At 41.4% G+C, this 13,415-nt stretch overlaps 1 protein-coding gene across 1 annotated transcript in view; it reads left to right on the top strand.

Moving 5' to 3' along the window:
* Positions 1–291: 291 nt before the first annotated feature.
* Positions 292–13,415, top strand: part of ZNRF2 (zinc and ring finger 2) — a 58,915-nt gene continuing 45,791 nt past the window's right edge. Inside the window, exon 1 of the mRNA XM_005480989.4 lies at positions 292–917. Coding sequence (XP_005481046.2) covers positions 440–917 — 478 coding nt within the window. The 5' untranslated portion in view covers positions 292–439. The remainder of the gene's footprint in view (positions 918–13,415) is intronic.

Genomic DNA, 13,415 nt, shown 5'->3' with positions numbered 1-13,415 from the left:
GTGAGCGAGCGGCCTCGGCGGCGCTGCTGCCGCCGGTGCCCCGCACAGGGCTCAGCGGCGGCGGACGAGGAGGAGGAGGAGGATGGCGGTGGCGGTCGCGGCGGCGGTGGGCACAGCAGCAGCAGCGGCGGCGGGACCGAGTGGCCGCGCGGCGGGAGCCAGCACCGTCCCGAGCAGCTCATGGTGGCGCCCCAGACCCGCCAGCAGCGGCCGCGCCGGGGCCGCCAGCTGAGCCGGATCCCGGCGGGCGGCTCTCCCCTCTCCACACCGACCCACCGAGCGACCCGACCCCCTCCCCCGACGCTCCCTCTCCCCCCTCCCCGGCGCGACCCGCGCCTCGGATCGCCCCCGCCGGGGCCGGACTGCCACCACCCCCGGGCACCGCGGGGAAGGCGGCGGCGGCGAAGGGCACCGGGCAGCGCCAGGCGGCGGCGGGACCATGGGCGCGAAGCAGAGCAGCCCCACCGCCGCCAATGGCCGCACCCGGGCGTACTCGGGCGGGGATCTGCCTTCCTCGAGCAGCAGCAGCAGCGGCGGCGCTAACGGGACCGGCGGGCGCTCGGCAGGCGGCGGCGGGCGCTACTCGCACCTGGCGGCGGCGCCTCACGCCGCTCCCGGCGGCGCGGCGGCCGCGGCGGCCGGAGGAGCGGCGGCGGCGGGGAGTGCCGCGGGGTCGGCACCCCGGAGCAGGTCCTTAGGGGGGGCCACGGCCTCCGGGGCCCGGGCGGCGCAGTCCGCCTTCAACATCCCCCACAGCAGCGGCCCCTACGGCTCGCAGGACTCGGTCAGCAGCACCCCGGAGGAGGGCGGCCGGGAGCGGCCCGCGGGGGGCGGCGGCGGCGGCGGCGGCTCCTCCGGCGGGCCCCGGCTGGTGATCGGCTCGCTGCCCGCGCACCTCTCGCCGCACCTGTTCGGAGGTAAAGGGCACTGCCGGGGCGGGAGGGTTTGGCTGCCTGGCCCGGCACTGCGGGGCCGGGGTTGCGGGCGGTGGGATGGGGTGTGCAGGGTCTTTCCCCGGCTCCGAGGTGGGACGGATAGTGAATCATCGCTCCAAGCTGGCATCCGGGTTTGGAGACGGGGCTCTCGGCCGGTGTCTCCTATTGTTTGTAAGGAGAGCTGTGAACGGGGAGGTTAAAAATGAAACGAGCCCGGCGGCGGGGAGGAAGCGGAGCCTCTCCGGCCGGCGACTTTAGACTCTAATAGCTGTAATCAGTGCCTGTGTAAATACTCTTGCCTACTACTTACATAATTAGAATTTAATTGGATCATGTGTCTCCGCCGTTTATTCTAAAATCGGACCAAACCCCGCTTTAGGCACTGATTAATGTGTGGCTGATGCTTGTTCCTCTTTCTAAGTTCTCTGTTCAGAAAGTCGGTACAGAAAAAGAGAAGTTACAGTAAGTTTCTTTGTTGGTGCACCCTCTAAGAGGTGAGCGGAGCCGGCTAGCTGTCCGTGCCGCTGGAGTCCGGGCTTGCAGCACCGGCACCCTGTAGCCTTGAGGATGGGCACATGTGCTCTTGAGGCAGGAGGAGCACTCGGCTACACTCTAAAATAACCAGGGAGCTGAGGCCCTTGGAGAAGCGCAGTGTACGTGGAGCACATTGCAGGTTTTTTTGTCTGTCTTGTGCTACCGAGATTAATTGGGCTGTATAGGATGAGGGTTTTACCGCCTGTATTTTTTACCTTGAAGATGGAAATCATCTTGTTCGTTGCCAGCTGCGTTCAGAGTTGCTGGCTCCTTTAAGTACTGTTCATTCTAAATGCTGTTCATATAGGTCAAACAATGAGCAAATTTGTTTATTGGATGTATTCTTCAACTGACATTTTTAATATGCACATATATATTTATGTATATAAATATATGTACCTATACAAACTTAATACCCAAAGCTGTTTTTTTAGGGGATAAAAGAAGAGGCTAATGTAAAATTTCTGCGTTTCTTTTCTTATTAATCCATTTGTGAATACCATTTGTTGGAGGTCGGCTTTCTCGTTTTCTGTGATTCACCCAGCTTTTAGCCGAAGCAGAGCTGTGTGCAGCCTGACCCTCGCAGGGTACACGAGGTTTCTGTCACATGGCCTGCTGCTTCTGGCTTGGTGACCTCAAGTCAGCATAGCTGTTACTTCCTATATCTAAAACTGCCTTGTCCCAGCAGTTGAACATTAACAAAAAGTTGTCAAACCCTATTATAGTAAAATAATATTTTCTTCTAAGAAAGAAAACATAACTATTCTCATAGTACTGAGCTGGTAGACAGGATTGCTTTGTTACAAGGATGCTCATTACACCACCAAAGTACCTTGAGGGGGAAGAAGGTGCGTATGTTTCTCATAGTGATGAAAGGCTGCACTGTCATGTAGTATTGTACAGTTCGTGCTAAGCACAAGGGAATCATTAGAATGTGCAGCCAGTTGTTGTTCAAAGGTGAAACTTTTTTTTCCTCTTCAGTGCTTAGACACTGTCCTGCAACTTGCTTTGGTGCCAAGAGGGAGTGAATTAAATGTAAACGAAGTGATGAGGGTAATAACCTTGGAATCTGTATGCAGATGCAGGAAGGTCTCTTCAGAATAACTCTGAATGTGATCTTACTTTTCTATGGCATGTACTCATTTTTTAATTGCTATACTACACTGTATTTTTGTCCTTGGAGTGATGCAAAGCTTGTTGCTTTTACCAGTGCAGGAGGAGTGCCAGGAGGGGTAGTATGCTGTCTTCATCTACTCACTAATGAATAAGGACTGCCATATGTTAGGAGTATAACTGGCAAGTTTCAAGATACAGTAAGATTTTTAGTGAAGAAGCAAATAGATTCATAAATGTCTTGTGACTACATAAAGACAGTGTGTCTTACTGGGATGAATAACTGCTTAATCATAATACTGCAACACCTGTGAAGAAGGCCTCACTTTAGGCATTTTTCTGTCTTTCAATTTAAATATTTTGTGATGTTGATGATACATTACTCCACATCTCACTCAGTGTTGCCATCTTTTTCTAGTTGCATGCTTTTGTGTTTTCTTGATTCTTTGTAATAACTACATGGTTGGAAAAAGTAGCCCAACTGGAGATCATACATTAATAGCATCAGCATTCTGAAAAATAACTTGAAGCATTGTTTTTGTCCTGATGGTAACTAGCTCAAGCTTGTCTAGGTGTGGTATCTGGCATTTATCTTGTGTATCTTGAGCATGCTTGGAGTCCCCTCCCTTGTTTTGTAACTTGCAAATTAGCTGAATTATTTCTTTTTAACCTGAAAGCTGCCAAAATTAATTGTGAGGATTAGCATAGCAATTCTGTGAAAATTAAAATAAAACAAGAAGAACAATAATACCTTCTGTAAGTTGAACCAAATCTCCACCTATTTATGTTTTTAGGAATACTGCTTGGCTTTGTCAGTCAGTGCCACGTGGGTGTTGCATTTGTTAAATTACTGTAATTAATTTGCCATTAGTGAATTACACTCTATTGTCACTTTTACTGAGCTGTTTTGCATGCTGAAGTAATGTATAAATGTTAACCCCCTGATGTAACATGCTTAAATCTATACTAAGCTTGTTACCACACCATTTAAATGAGAATGTAAAAGTTACATTAATGTACTGGTGAGTATGCTCAGTGACTGCCTGTGTTCCTTTAGTAGGAGCTGTGGCAGTAACAGCCTTTCCTGGCTGTGAAGGTCTCCTGTTCCCATCCGACCTCAGGCTAAGGCACTTTTGTGAACAACATACAGTGGAGTAAATGCTGCTGTGTAGCTTGGTCTCATCTCAGGGGGAGTTCAGTTCACTCAATAATCAGTGCCTTGGTCTCACAAAAGTACATATATATATGTGTGTCTTTAACTTTGTGCTGTGAGCATGCCTGAAGTAGGCTTAGGGCGTTAAGTAGAGTGAGACCCAAATTCCATAAGATCTTAGGGCACTCCCAGAGAGGCCAAACCTGTGCGTGACATTCAAGAGCTTTCTTGCAACACAGTGCCAAGTTCCAGCTTCCTTTAAGGTGATAACACTTATCGGGAGTTTTGACCAGTAGTTTCCCTGCTCTGTTCCTCAGTGAATGGGACTTCCCCTCTCCTCCAGCCCCAAAGTAAATATTCTTACCTTCTGTTATGTGTAGAAGAGTTGGCCCTGAGGAGGACCATGGGGCCAGATTCACATTAGTTTTTCCACTGTGTTTTTAGAGATTACATACTCGTCAGCACTGCAGCAAAGCTACCACTGTAGTTACAATGTAGCTTGTTTTTGTCAGTGAGGCAATTGGTTCAGCTAAAAATGGACTTTTGGGATGGCCTTTGCTTTGGATAACTGCTGATGTGTTACTTCCATCACTTCAAGTGTTGACAGCTCCTTAGAACTCTCTTCATGTTTATGTTCCTGTTTCTGGGTGGTCATAACTGGGAGAATTCTTGGCAGAAACACCTAGTGTAAGTATCCTTCTGGTGATCAAATTTGGGAATGTTGTTGTAAGACAACAATGCCTTTGAACTGTTTTTTCTTTTGTTCTGTCATTAAGAGTCTTTTAGGGAGAAATATATAAAAATTCAGCTGAAGATAGCAGAAACTCAAACCTATCGAGTTTTTAAAATTTTCACATCAGTTCTTCTTTCAAGATGATTGAGCAGAGATTGTTCAAGTATTATACAGAATCTTAGTTTGTGTTCTATATGGTCATATACAATTTTAAATGATGTTTTTACAGATAGATTTTTAAATATATAGTGTTGTCAGATACAGCTGTTAACAGCCTTCATGCCTATGTCAAGATTGGGAATAATGATTTGGAGAAAAGGTTGCATCTGTTCAACTCTATTAGGAGAAGGAAATTTGTTATGTTCTTCTTAAGCCAAATAATGATCAGACTTCTTTATTAAGTGCTTTACAGTGCAGGATTTATCACTAGCTACTGAATGTACATAACTTTGGTAGAACCTTGTAGGTATATTATAGAAGCATCTGTTTGTGGTAATAGTACAAGTAATGAATGAATTCTTCATTCCATAAAATGAAAGTTTATGAAACCCTCAGATTATAACCTAAATTCCTAGTCGGATTGTGGGAAGCAGATAACAGTAGAAGAATGATGTGACTTTTCAGAAGAGTTTTTTAGATGTCTCTCAAACTGCCTAGAGGGCCACATCTTGTTTTGTTTCCCATCAGATCTGTTTAGTTATATGATACATTTAGATGTAATTTTGAGGTTCAGCTGTCTTTTGGTCACTTCTCTTCCCCTATGGCACAAGTACTATTACTTTGAGAAATTATGAAACTCTGAAACGCTTCAGACCTAAATTCTGCTCCCATTTTGCAAGCTAAAGGGGCACTCTGAGGTCTTTGTCCCCTGAATTGGGCGAAAGGTTGGGAAGTGTGCCTTGGAGCAGGACTGTTGGGCTGGTGGGGCAAAGAATAGATATGTTCAGCTATATCACTGAGTTGACTCCAAAGTGAGACAGAACAGTCGCTTTTGCAGTCTCTGAAGACATGGGGGATTTTGTAAACACATTAGCATCCCCTTTACCAAAACATAGATTGAAAAATCCATTGTGCTAGGAGAACAGTCCAAAGATAAGTCTATTGATAATGAGCTTTAGAAGGTCTGTTCTGACTGATGAGTTTGAAGAATCCAGTCCCTTTGCAGTCTCACGGTTCCAGTGTTTAGTTGGGCTGCTCTGTTCCTGTGTACATTCAGTGGGCAGTACACAGCTCCTGGTTTGGCAGCAAAGGTGTAAACCCTCCTGAGTCAAGGACAAGAAAAAGTAGCAAAAAGTCCAACACCACCAGCCACCTGCTCCAGCTCAGTCAAGAGAGTGCTTAGTCTCAAATGCTAAGTGTTTGGACAAAGTGAGCTAAAAGAAGAACTGTTTGAGTCTTCTGATGGCACTCATGAAGTCTCTGGGAGTCATCTTTCATTTCCTTCAGTTGGAAACAGGTCTCTGTGATGATGGGTAGCTTGGGGCAGTGAAGTAGAGGCTGAGATGAGTGATAGGGGATCTTTGAAAGGCTCTTTTTTTTGAAGTGCTTTTATTTTTTCCTTTGCTCCCCTCTTCCTGCTTGGTCAACAGAAGGGTTTAGGAGAAGATAAATAATAAAAAATGGCAGCACTGCATTTGTGGGAGAAATGTAAATAGGGGAAACAGTCTAATTGTAATGGCATATATAAATATTTCTTTTGGCTATCAAGGTAGTGATAATACCTGATTGAACCTTTGCAGCGCCAGTTCAAACAAAGGCCTTTCTCTTATTTAATGTCTTCTGAACACCTATGCAAGCCTGATATTCTGACAGCGTCTCTCCTCATGTTCTGTCATATAATTGCAGGCTAGTCTCCAACAACCTCCCAAGTAATTTCTTTGTCTCATAAAGAAAGCCTTTTGTCACTGCTAGAAATTCAAAACTATTTTTAAAACACGTTGCCTATGCATCTGTTTGGGTAAGTTCTCCTCCCCTGTTCTTGCCAGCTGCTCATGGAAAACTTTATCATGCAAACGTTCTTGAATTGCTCTCTTAGCCTTGCAGGAAACTTTTAAGTTTTGAATAAAGTTGTGAAAATTTTGGGGTAGGTTTTCCTTGCTATTTGCGTGCAACCAATTTTATATTACTTTCAAGATTTTTCTGCAGCGTGTCTACTGCCCATTAATGGCTTAATTAGTTTCAGGAGAGGTGTATGGTCATTTCAACAGATTGTATTCATTTACTGTGGTAATGGAGCATGTTGTTCTTGCAGATGTTTAACCCATGAAAAGAAAGTGAGAAATCCTTGAGTGCTCTGAGTTTCTATTTTGGAGCATCTTTAAAAACATGCGTCTTTCCAATCAAAAGAAAACAATTTGTGTAAAACCGCAACTACCTGAGTAAAACCAGAAATGCATATCTTAAACATCTAGGAGGGTATTTTTTGCTGTCTGATATCTGGACAGATATTTCCTAAACAAGTGCCTGTGTTCCCAAGACCACCTTTCCCTTGTAAATGGTCATCGTGCCTTTCATGAGGATATCTCCATGTGCATCCAGAGGCTTTTGACCTCTGTTGTTTGGTAGGCTTCAAATCCCCAGTGCTTTAAAAATGGGAGGGCAAGCCATAGAACAAATAAGGCTGGTTCTCCCTTTCACTCAGGACATGCTTCTATTTTCTGCATGGAAATGGAATGGTACTGACCTGGGGAGATCAGGAAGCATGCAGGAATATCTCCTAGGGCTCGAGGTGTCTGACTGCCTGCCAGACAGAACACACAGGAGTGCTGTGTGGGATTTGGCTGTTACCCCTCTGTTGTCTTCAGGAGCTGACCTAGCTGGGTGTTTTCTTGCTTGTCTGCTCTGTCTCAAAATCAGACCACCACAGCCTGTGCACAGTCCCCAAAGGGTGGGTGTGCTGCATACCATCAGGGATATTTTTAGTAGGTTCTGTTTGCTGACTGACTTAGTGTGCTATAAATACAGAGTTCTCATCTGGCATGCACTTTGCGTGTCTTCTAGTAACTTATAATAAATTCACCTAAGAATAATGGCAAGGAGAAGCGAGCTGTTACGATTTGTTTGGCTTTCCATACAAAGTGTCATTTATATATAAAGCAATTATTTAGTAACATTTTAACTGTAAATGGCTTTTAAAACTAGTGGTATTTCAAAACACTTCCTAGTTGGGTTCTCATAATTAGTCCTTACGTCAGACTGATTTATACTGCGTTTTCATTATGGTTTTAAAAGTTGAAGGTGGAGTTTTTAGGTATGGGAGGTTACTTGAGGATCTGGAATACTGTCAATACTAGTAAATTACAGGCTTTTTTATACCAATGCTAGCATATTCCATAAGGGTTATTCTCTGGTAAAAAAATAAAACTTAGTTATGACTCTCCTGGAATTTCTTTCCCCTGAAGTATAGGTATATATACAATTCCTTGAGTTGAAATATAGTTAGGGCACTTATAGGACTCAGTGCAGAAAGGGAAGGATCCCATGTCTTATTAAAATACAGATGCATTTGACTTTGAGTGTTGAATTTGACACAAAATTGAAGGATGGGTTCTTCCTTAGTTGTACTGAGAATAACCTGAATGTAGTTGTTCTGTATTGCTAAAATAAAAACTGTCATAGCATGCACTAACAGATGTGAAGTTTTCCATATACAGCAAAAGTCTGCTGAGAGGTGCTTTCTGCAGATTGCCTGAACACATAAGCAGTGTTTTGAGAATCTTAATTTTTTTTTTTAATAATGAAATCCAGACCAATCTGGTGATAGTCTTTCAGAAAACTTACAAACTATATTGTCATGCTATGAAGAATCTTAGATAGTCTGCTGAAAAATTATGTTACTTTGAATCTTGATTTCCTGCAGCTATCAGAAGTTTTACTTACTGTAGAATGAAGAGTATCACTCCTTTATTCTTCTGTGTGAACATGGATAAAAGTTCCAGTTTGGGAAAAAAGAATCTTTCTTTCCTTAAGAAAATGCTGTGGCCACTACCAAATAGATCAGAGCATCGTCAATTAAATAAATGTCAGAGGGACAATGGTGGACAATCTCCAGATCGTAAAGAACAATGACAGTAGTAAAAGGTGGTTTTCTGTGGTCATTTAACTGCTTTGCTTTCACTATGAGGCAGTTCTCTTTCTTCCCAGTGTCTTTACTACATGAGCAAGGATGACTGAAGTAGCCTAGATGCCAGACTTGACAATTTGCTGTCCATTTCCTTGTGTCTGTCGTTTGGGAAGAATGAGTTTAAAATCACAGACCTGTGTTCTGAATATTGGAAGGCATGCTTTGCATGTGTATGAGTGGCTCAGGGCTCCTATAGTATCTTAGATTGGATAATGATGGTTCATCTTCAGAGCTGATTGTGATGAAGTTTTCTAAAAGGTGTGTGGCTGAGTTCAGGCGTGAGGTGCCCAAAAACAGGGTTAGCTACGCAACTTTCCTTCTGATTTTTCAATGCTGTGATTTTTTTTTCATACTCAGTTGTAGATTAGAGCTGGTTTGAGTTTTAGGGTTTTTTCACTCTCTTAGCCATGTGGGTGTAGTTGTTAGAGGCAGTCAGATCAGTTTGGATAGATACTTGTTTTATTTTTATACTGGGAGTATTACTCAATGAATGGCAAGTAGGTGGGTTGCCTGAGTACAAAGCAGAGTAAAGATGACTTGTTTTTTTATCAAACCTCTAGCAATCTATTAACAAATTACAATTCCAAAATAATAAAGCATAATTGTAAAACTATTTATCTATTTTTAAAGTGCTGTATAAAGAAATAAAATACCTGGTTTGCCCATGCAGCAGTGCCATAAAGCTGTTGCTGGCTGAAGAGAAGTGATCTACTAAAACAGCACATGAATGAAAACAGCATGAAATTCACATATGGAAATGGGCTGCATGCTATCAAAGAAACAGTCTTTGAATATCTAATTCAGCTGTCCTAACATTTGCATACTAGATATCTAATATTAAAATACCAGATGACAAGTGCAGAGGCATTGCCTTGCTTTTTGAGGTCTGAAATACAGTTACAATTAATTGAAGAGTAATGCATATTTGCTATAGCTCGGCTGTTGGATTGGTTTATATCCCAATGTGCCATATCTGTGCATTTGTGTGTTTTTAAGTGATAACATTTTCAAAGACACATGATACTGAGCTTCTTCATAACCATAGATGTAAAAAAATGAAGTGCTAAAAATGTTATTGAAATAAAATACAGTACTGAAATAGCTTCTGGTTTGGAGGAAATACAAATGCCATTGCTAGAATAATAAACCGTGTACCAAAATAAACTGCTTTTCATGCACTTGATAAGACTGAGATCCAGTGACAGCATAGAACTAGGGAGTGGAGGAAATGTTTCTTGGAAATGTGGGGCTAGTTTTGCTGCAAACAAAGGGATAAGAAAGCTAATGCAAATAATGTGTTTTATATTGTGCAAGGGCGGGAATGGATGATGTGTTCAGCCCAGGTTATTCCCTTTGTGCCTCCACTTGGCCTCTGCAGTCACAAAGCACACAATTGTGTTCAGCTGATGAAGTCAGAGTACATTCATTTGATGAAGTCCAAATGATGAACACATTTGGAGCTGGAGGGCAAAAGTTCCTCCTAGTGGGTTGGGCTGGTGCATGTGACTTCTCTAGAGGTGTGCAGGCAACCAACCTTTTACATATAGTTAATGACTGTATGTTTTGCTTTAAAGCTTTGTTTACAAGAAATGTTTAAAAGCATTGTAAGCTTGGATCATGTCATTTCTTGACATTAAACCATTTAATATGTTGGGGAAATCCATTAATTTGTGAAAAGTGAGCTGGAATTAAGCTCTCTGGAGAGAGCTTGGATTGACAGCAATGTTGAGATTGTTCCTATCCACACAGATTTATGTGGTCATGGAGTAGTTGTCAAAAGCATTCTAATTCTTAAATTCTGGTCATTGTTGATTCTCTTTTAGGGATTGGCTAGCCATTAAGCAAGTTGCAGGGAAAGGCTGCCATGTTACAACAAATATAAGGCAAGGCATACTTAACATTGGTAAAACTATTCAGGGTATAATTTTTGCCAGGAGTTAAAAGAAATAGCAGAAATTAATGTTTATTATTCTAAAAGGAAGAACCACAACAAGAGTCCTTGAAATCTTTTGCTCCGATGCTTAAACAAACAAGTTAAAAGGGCAAATATTTAACAAGTTTTTATAAGAATTGTTTAGCCAGTGGTCAGAGCTACAGTTTGCCAATACCCTTGTATTTTTCAAAGTGCTGTAAAATACTTTATTAAGATGCACTTCTAGGGACTCCTGTTTTTCATTATTGTTCCATCATGGATTTGCACTATCTCTGGGCTGTTAAATGGCTGTGTCCCCTGGCAGCCTAAAAGTTTGTTAGCTGTTACATGCAAGCATTCTTTGAAATATGTTTAAATACAAATGTTTGTATTCAGCGTGTTGCTGGCCCAGCACTATTCACAAAGATGCAGAATTGAAATGAGTGAAGAATGTAAGTACCCCAGGAAATATTAGCCTCAAAAGAAGTCATCTGGCAAGGTTGCCAAACTTGTAAGCAAGAGAGAAGGAAAGGTCTCTATGGAATGGTGGTGTTTGTTGTATTCTTACTTAGAGGGAATTGGGATGCAGGGATATGGATACTGATACTGTTGTTTTCCAATCTCTCACGCTATGGTCCTGTGACATTACAGGTCTGTGTCACTTATTGAGAGCCTCTCCTTTTTTCTTCCTTTTCCCAGCCCTTTTGCTGTTTTCTGCTTGGATGAGTCATCTTACTTGCAACACCTTTATTAGCAACTGTAGTGCTACTGAAAACAAAAATAAATATGCAGAAATACTGACTTAGCTGGATCTTAAAAATACATTTAAAAAGAATATCCGTGTTTAAGTTTAGGGCTTGTTTCTTAATTTTTCTTAAAAGACATAGGGTATTATATATAATTTAACTTCACCATCCTAGTTTTATCTAGCAAATGTATATCAGTACTATTAATGGAGGAATAACACTGAAGAGAAACCTACTGAAATAGACAATTAGTTCTGTATCAGAGAAGAGGCCATTTTGATTAAATTATTTATTTTAGGGTATCTATTCATAAATACCATAGGTTTTTCCTTGAATTCAAATTTTTCTAACTTGCATTTCCCCAAACTTGAAAATTGTGATGTAGATTTTGCTTTTTGTTGGCAGTGTTTTGAAGCACATATGAGTTAAAACTGATTAAACTTGTTCCCTCAAAGAGCTAACCATGTAAATAGGCTGTACATCTAGCACAAGGCAATATAGCCTGGAATTTAAATGTCAACATATTAAATTCTAATCCTATTGGTTTTCTGTTTATGCCTTAAGGATTTGTAAATATACAAAATTACACACTTGTAATTTGATTTCAGATGTGAAATTTCAGATAGAAATAGGAAAGGAAGAAAAGCCTCAAGATAGGACCTTATTTTTCTTTTATTTTCCCTCCTGGTCTCTCTGACATACTAAGCTTCGTGCTCCTTCAGGCAATGATGATAAATGTACTAGGTACAATGTGTTTAAGCTATTGGTACAGCTAAAACAGTTTGAGGACAGCTTTACTGCAGTCAGTGAGTCTTGCTCCTGCAGAACTTCTTGTTTGCTCACAAATCTACCTTGAAGGGCATAATCCCATTTGTCAGAAATTGTCATTTATAACTGACAAGGATTTCTTCCTCTGCTGAAGGGGAAGGAGCTCTTTCTGCAGTCTCAGTACTCATGTTCTTAAATTGTTATATTTGTAGTTCTCTGCAGAACCTCATTAATTGTAAGTAAATTTTGATGCTTTCCTGACCCTGCAAGTCAGTGAATCCCATGGCAATTGAACCCTCTGATTGAGGATTACAAATATCACCACAAATTCTTGTACACAGAGACCTAAGTATAGAGGAAAGTTACTTTGCCAGCTATGTCAGTCAGTTGTTTTTGTAAGCAATACTTAAACATTGTTTTTTCCTTTCTCACTGTATGTTTTGAAAAATAATTATTAATTAATTTTTTTTTCATTATGGTATTTAGGTTATGCATACAATGACTTTTCTCCAAAAACTTTATGCAAAAGAGCTTGTAAGGACAGATTTAATTCTAATGAGTGATGTGTGGGCTGAAGTCTCTCTTGATGTTCATAGTACATGAGGAGACATTGGGGTTCCTACCAGCACTGAAATATGGGATCAGCTGAGTTTAACCCAATCTAAGCAGATTATTTTATTCTTTCTTAATTTCTTAGTGGAAAACCATCTAATTTCTCTGGTATTTTATTTTGACAACTAATTTTACTGTTGGAAAAATTCCTAATAAGCAAATTACTCCTAATGTTTTGCAACTGATTTCCCATTTTGAATGCAGAAATTTGCAATTGATGCATTTTTTAGCAGATAGTTCTTTTCTCATTACAATCATGAAAGGCTCTTTTTTTCCTTTCTAGTTGTACTTGACTCTTGCTGGCTATTAGCTACAATTTCAATGATGCATATAGCCTTGAAATGTAACTGAAAGGACATTTATTGCACTTAGTACCTCTCGATTTTTATTGCCTCTTACTTTGAATTAGGCTTGTAGAAAGCTTTAATTTGCTAGGTGTGTCTGACAAATAAGGACCAGGGTGGTAATGAAGAAGACGACGTCTAACAATAAAGTAACTGTCTCTAAAAACATAGGTTGTTTGTTTCTGTCAGTGGCTGCCTGCCTGGTGAGATTCAGGAGGATTGATAAGAGAATTCATTGAAAACAGGCTTGTGTGTAGAGTTATCTGGTGTTACTGTTTGTGTTAGCTAGTAAACTTGAAGCTGCTGCTTCTTGTATAAACAAGAAAGCCAGCAGCAATTATTCTTTAACACTGAAAGCAGCTGTTTGGGCTGTAAAAAACCTGTTTCCATAACACAGATGAAAGTGCCATTGTGACTGTTTATACAAATTGGCACTTGTGCT

This window comes from Zonotrichia albicollis, chromosome 1 (assembly GCF_047830755.1).
Source record: "Zonotrichia albicollis isolate bZonAlb1 chromosome 1, bZonAlb1.hap1, whole genome shotgun sequence".
Lineage (NCBI taxonomy): Eukaryota > Metazoa > Chordata > Aves > Passeriformes > Passerellidae > Zonotrichia > Zonotrichia albicollis.
The sequence above is the reverse complement of the archived record's forward strand: the minus strand, read 5'-3'. Positions and strand labels throughout refer to the sequence as shown.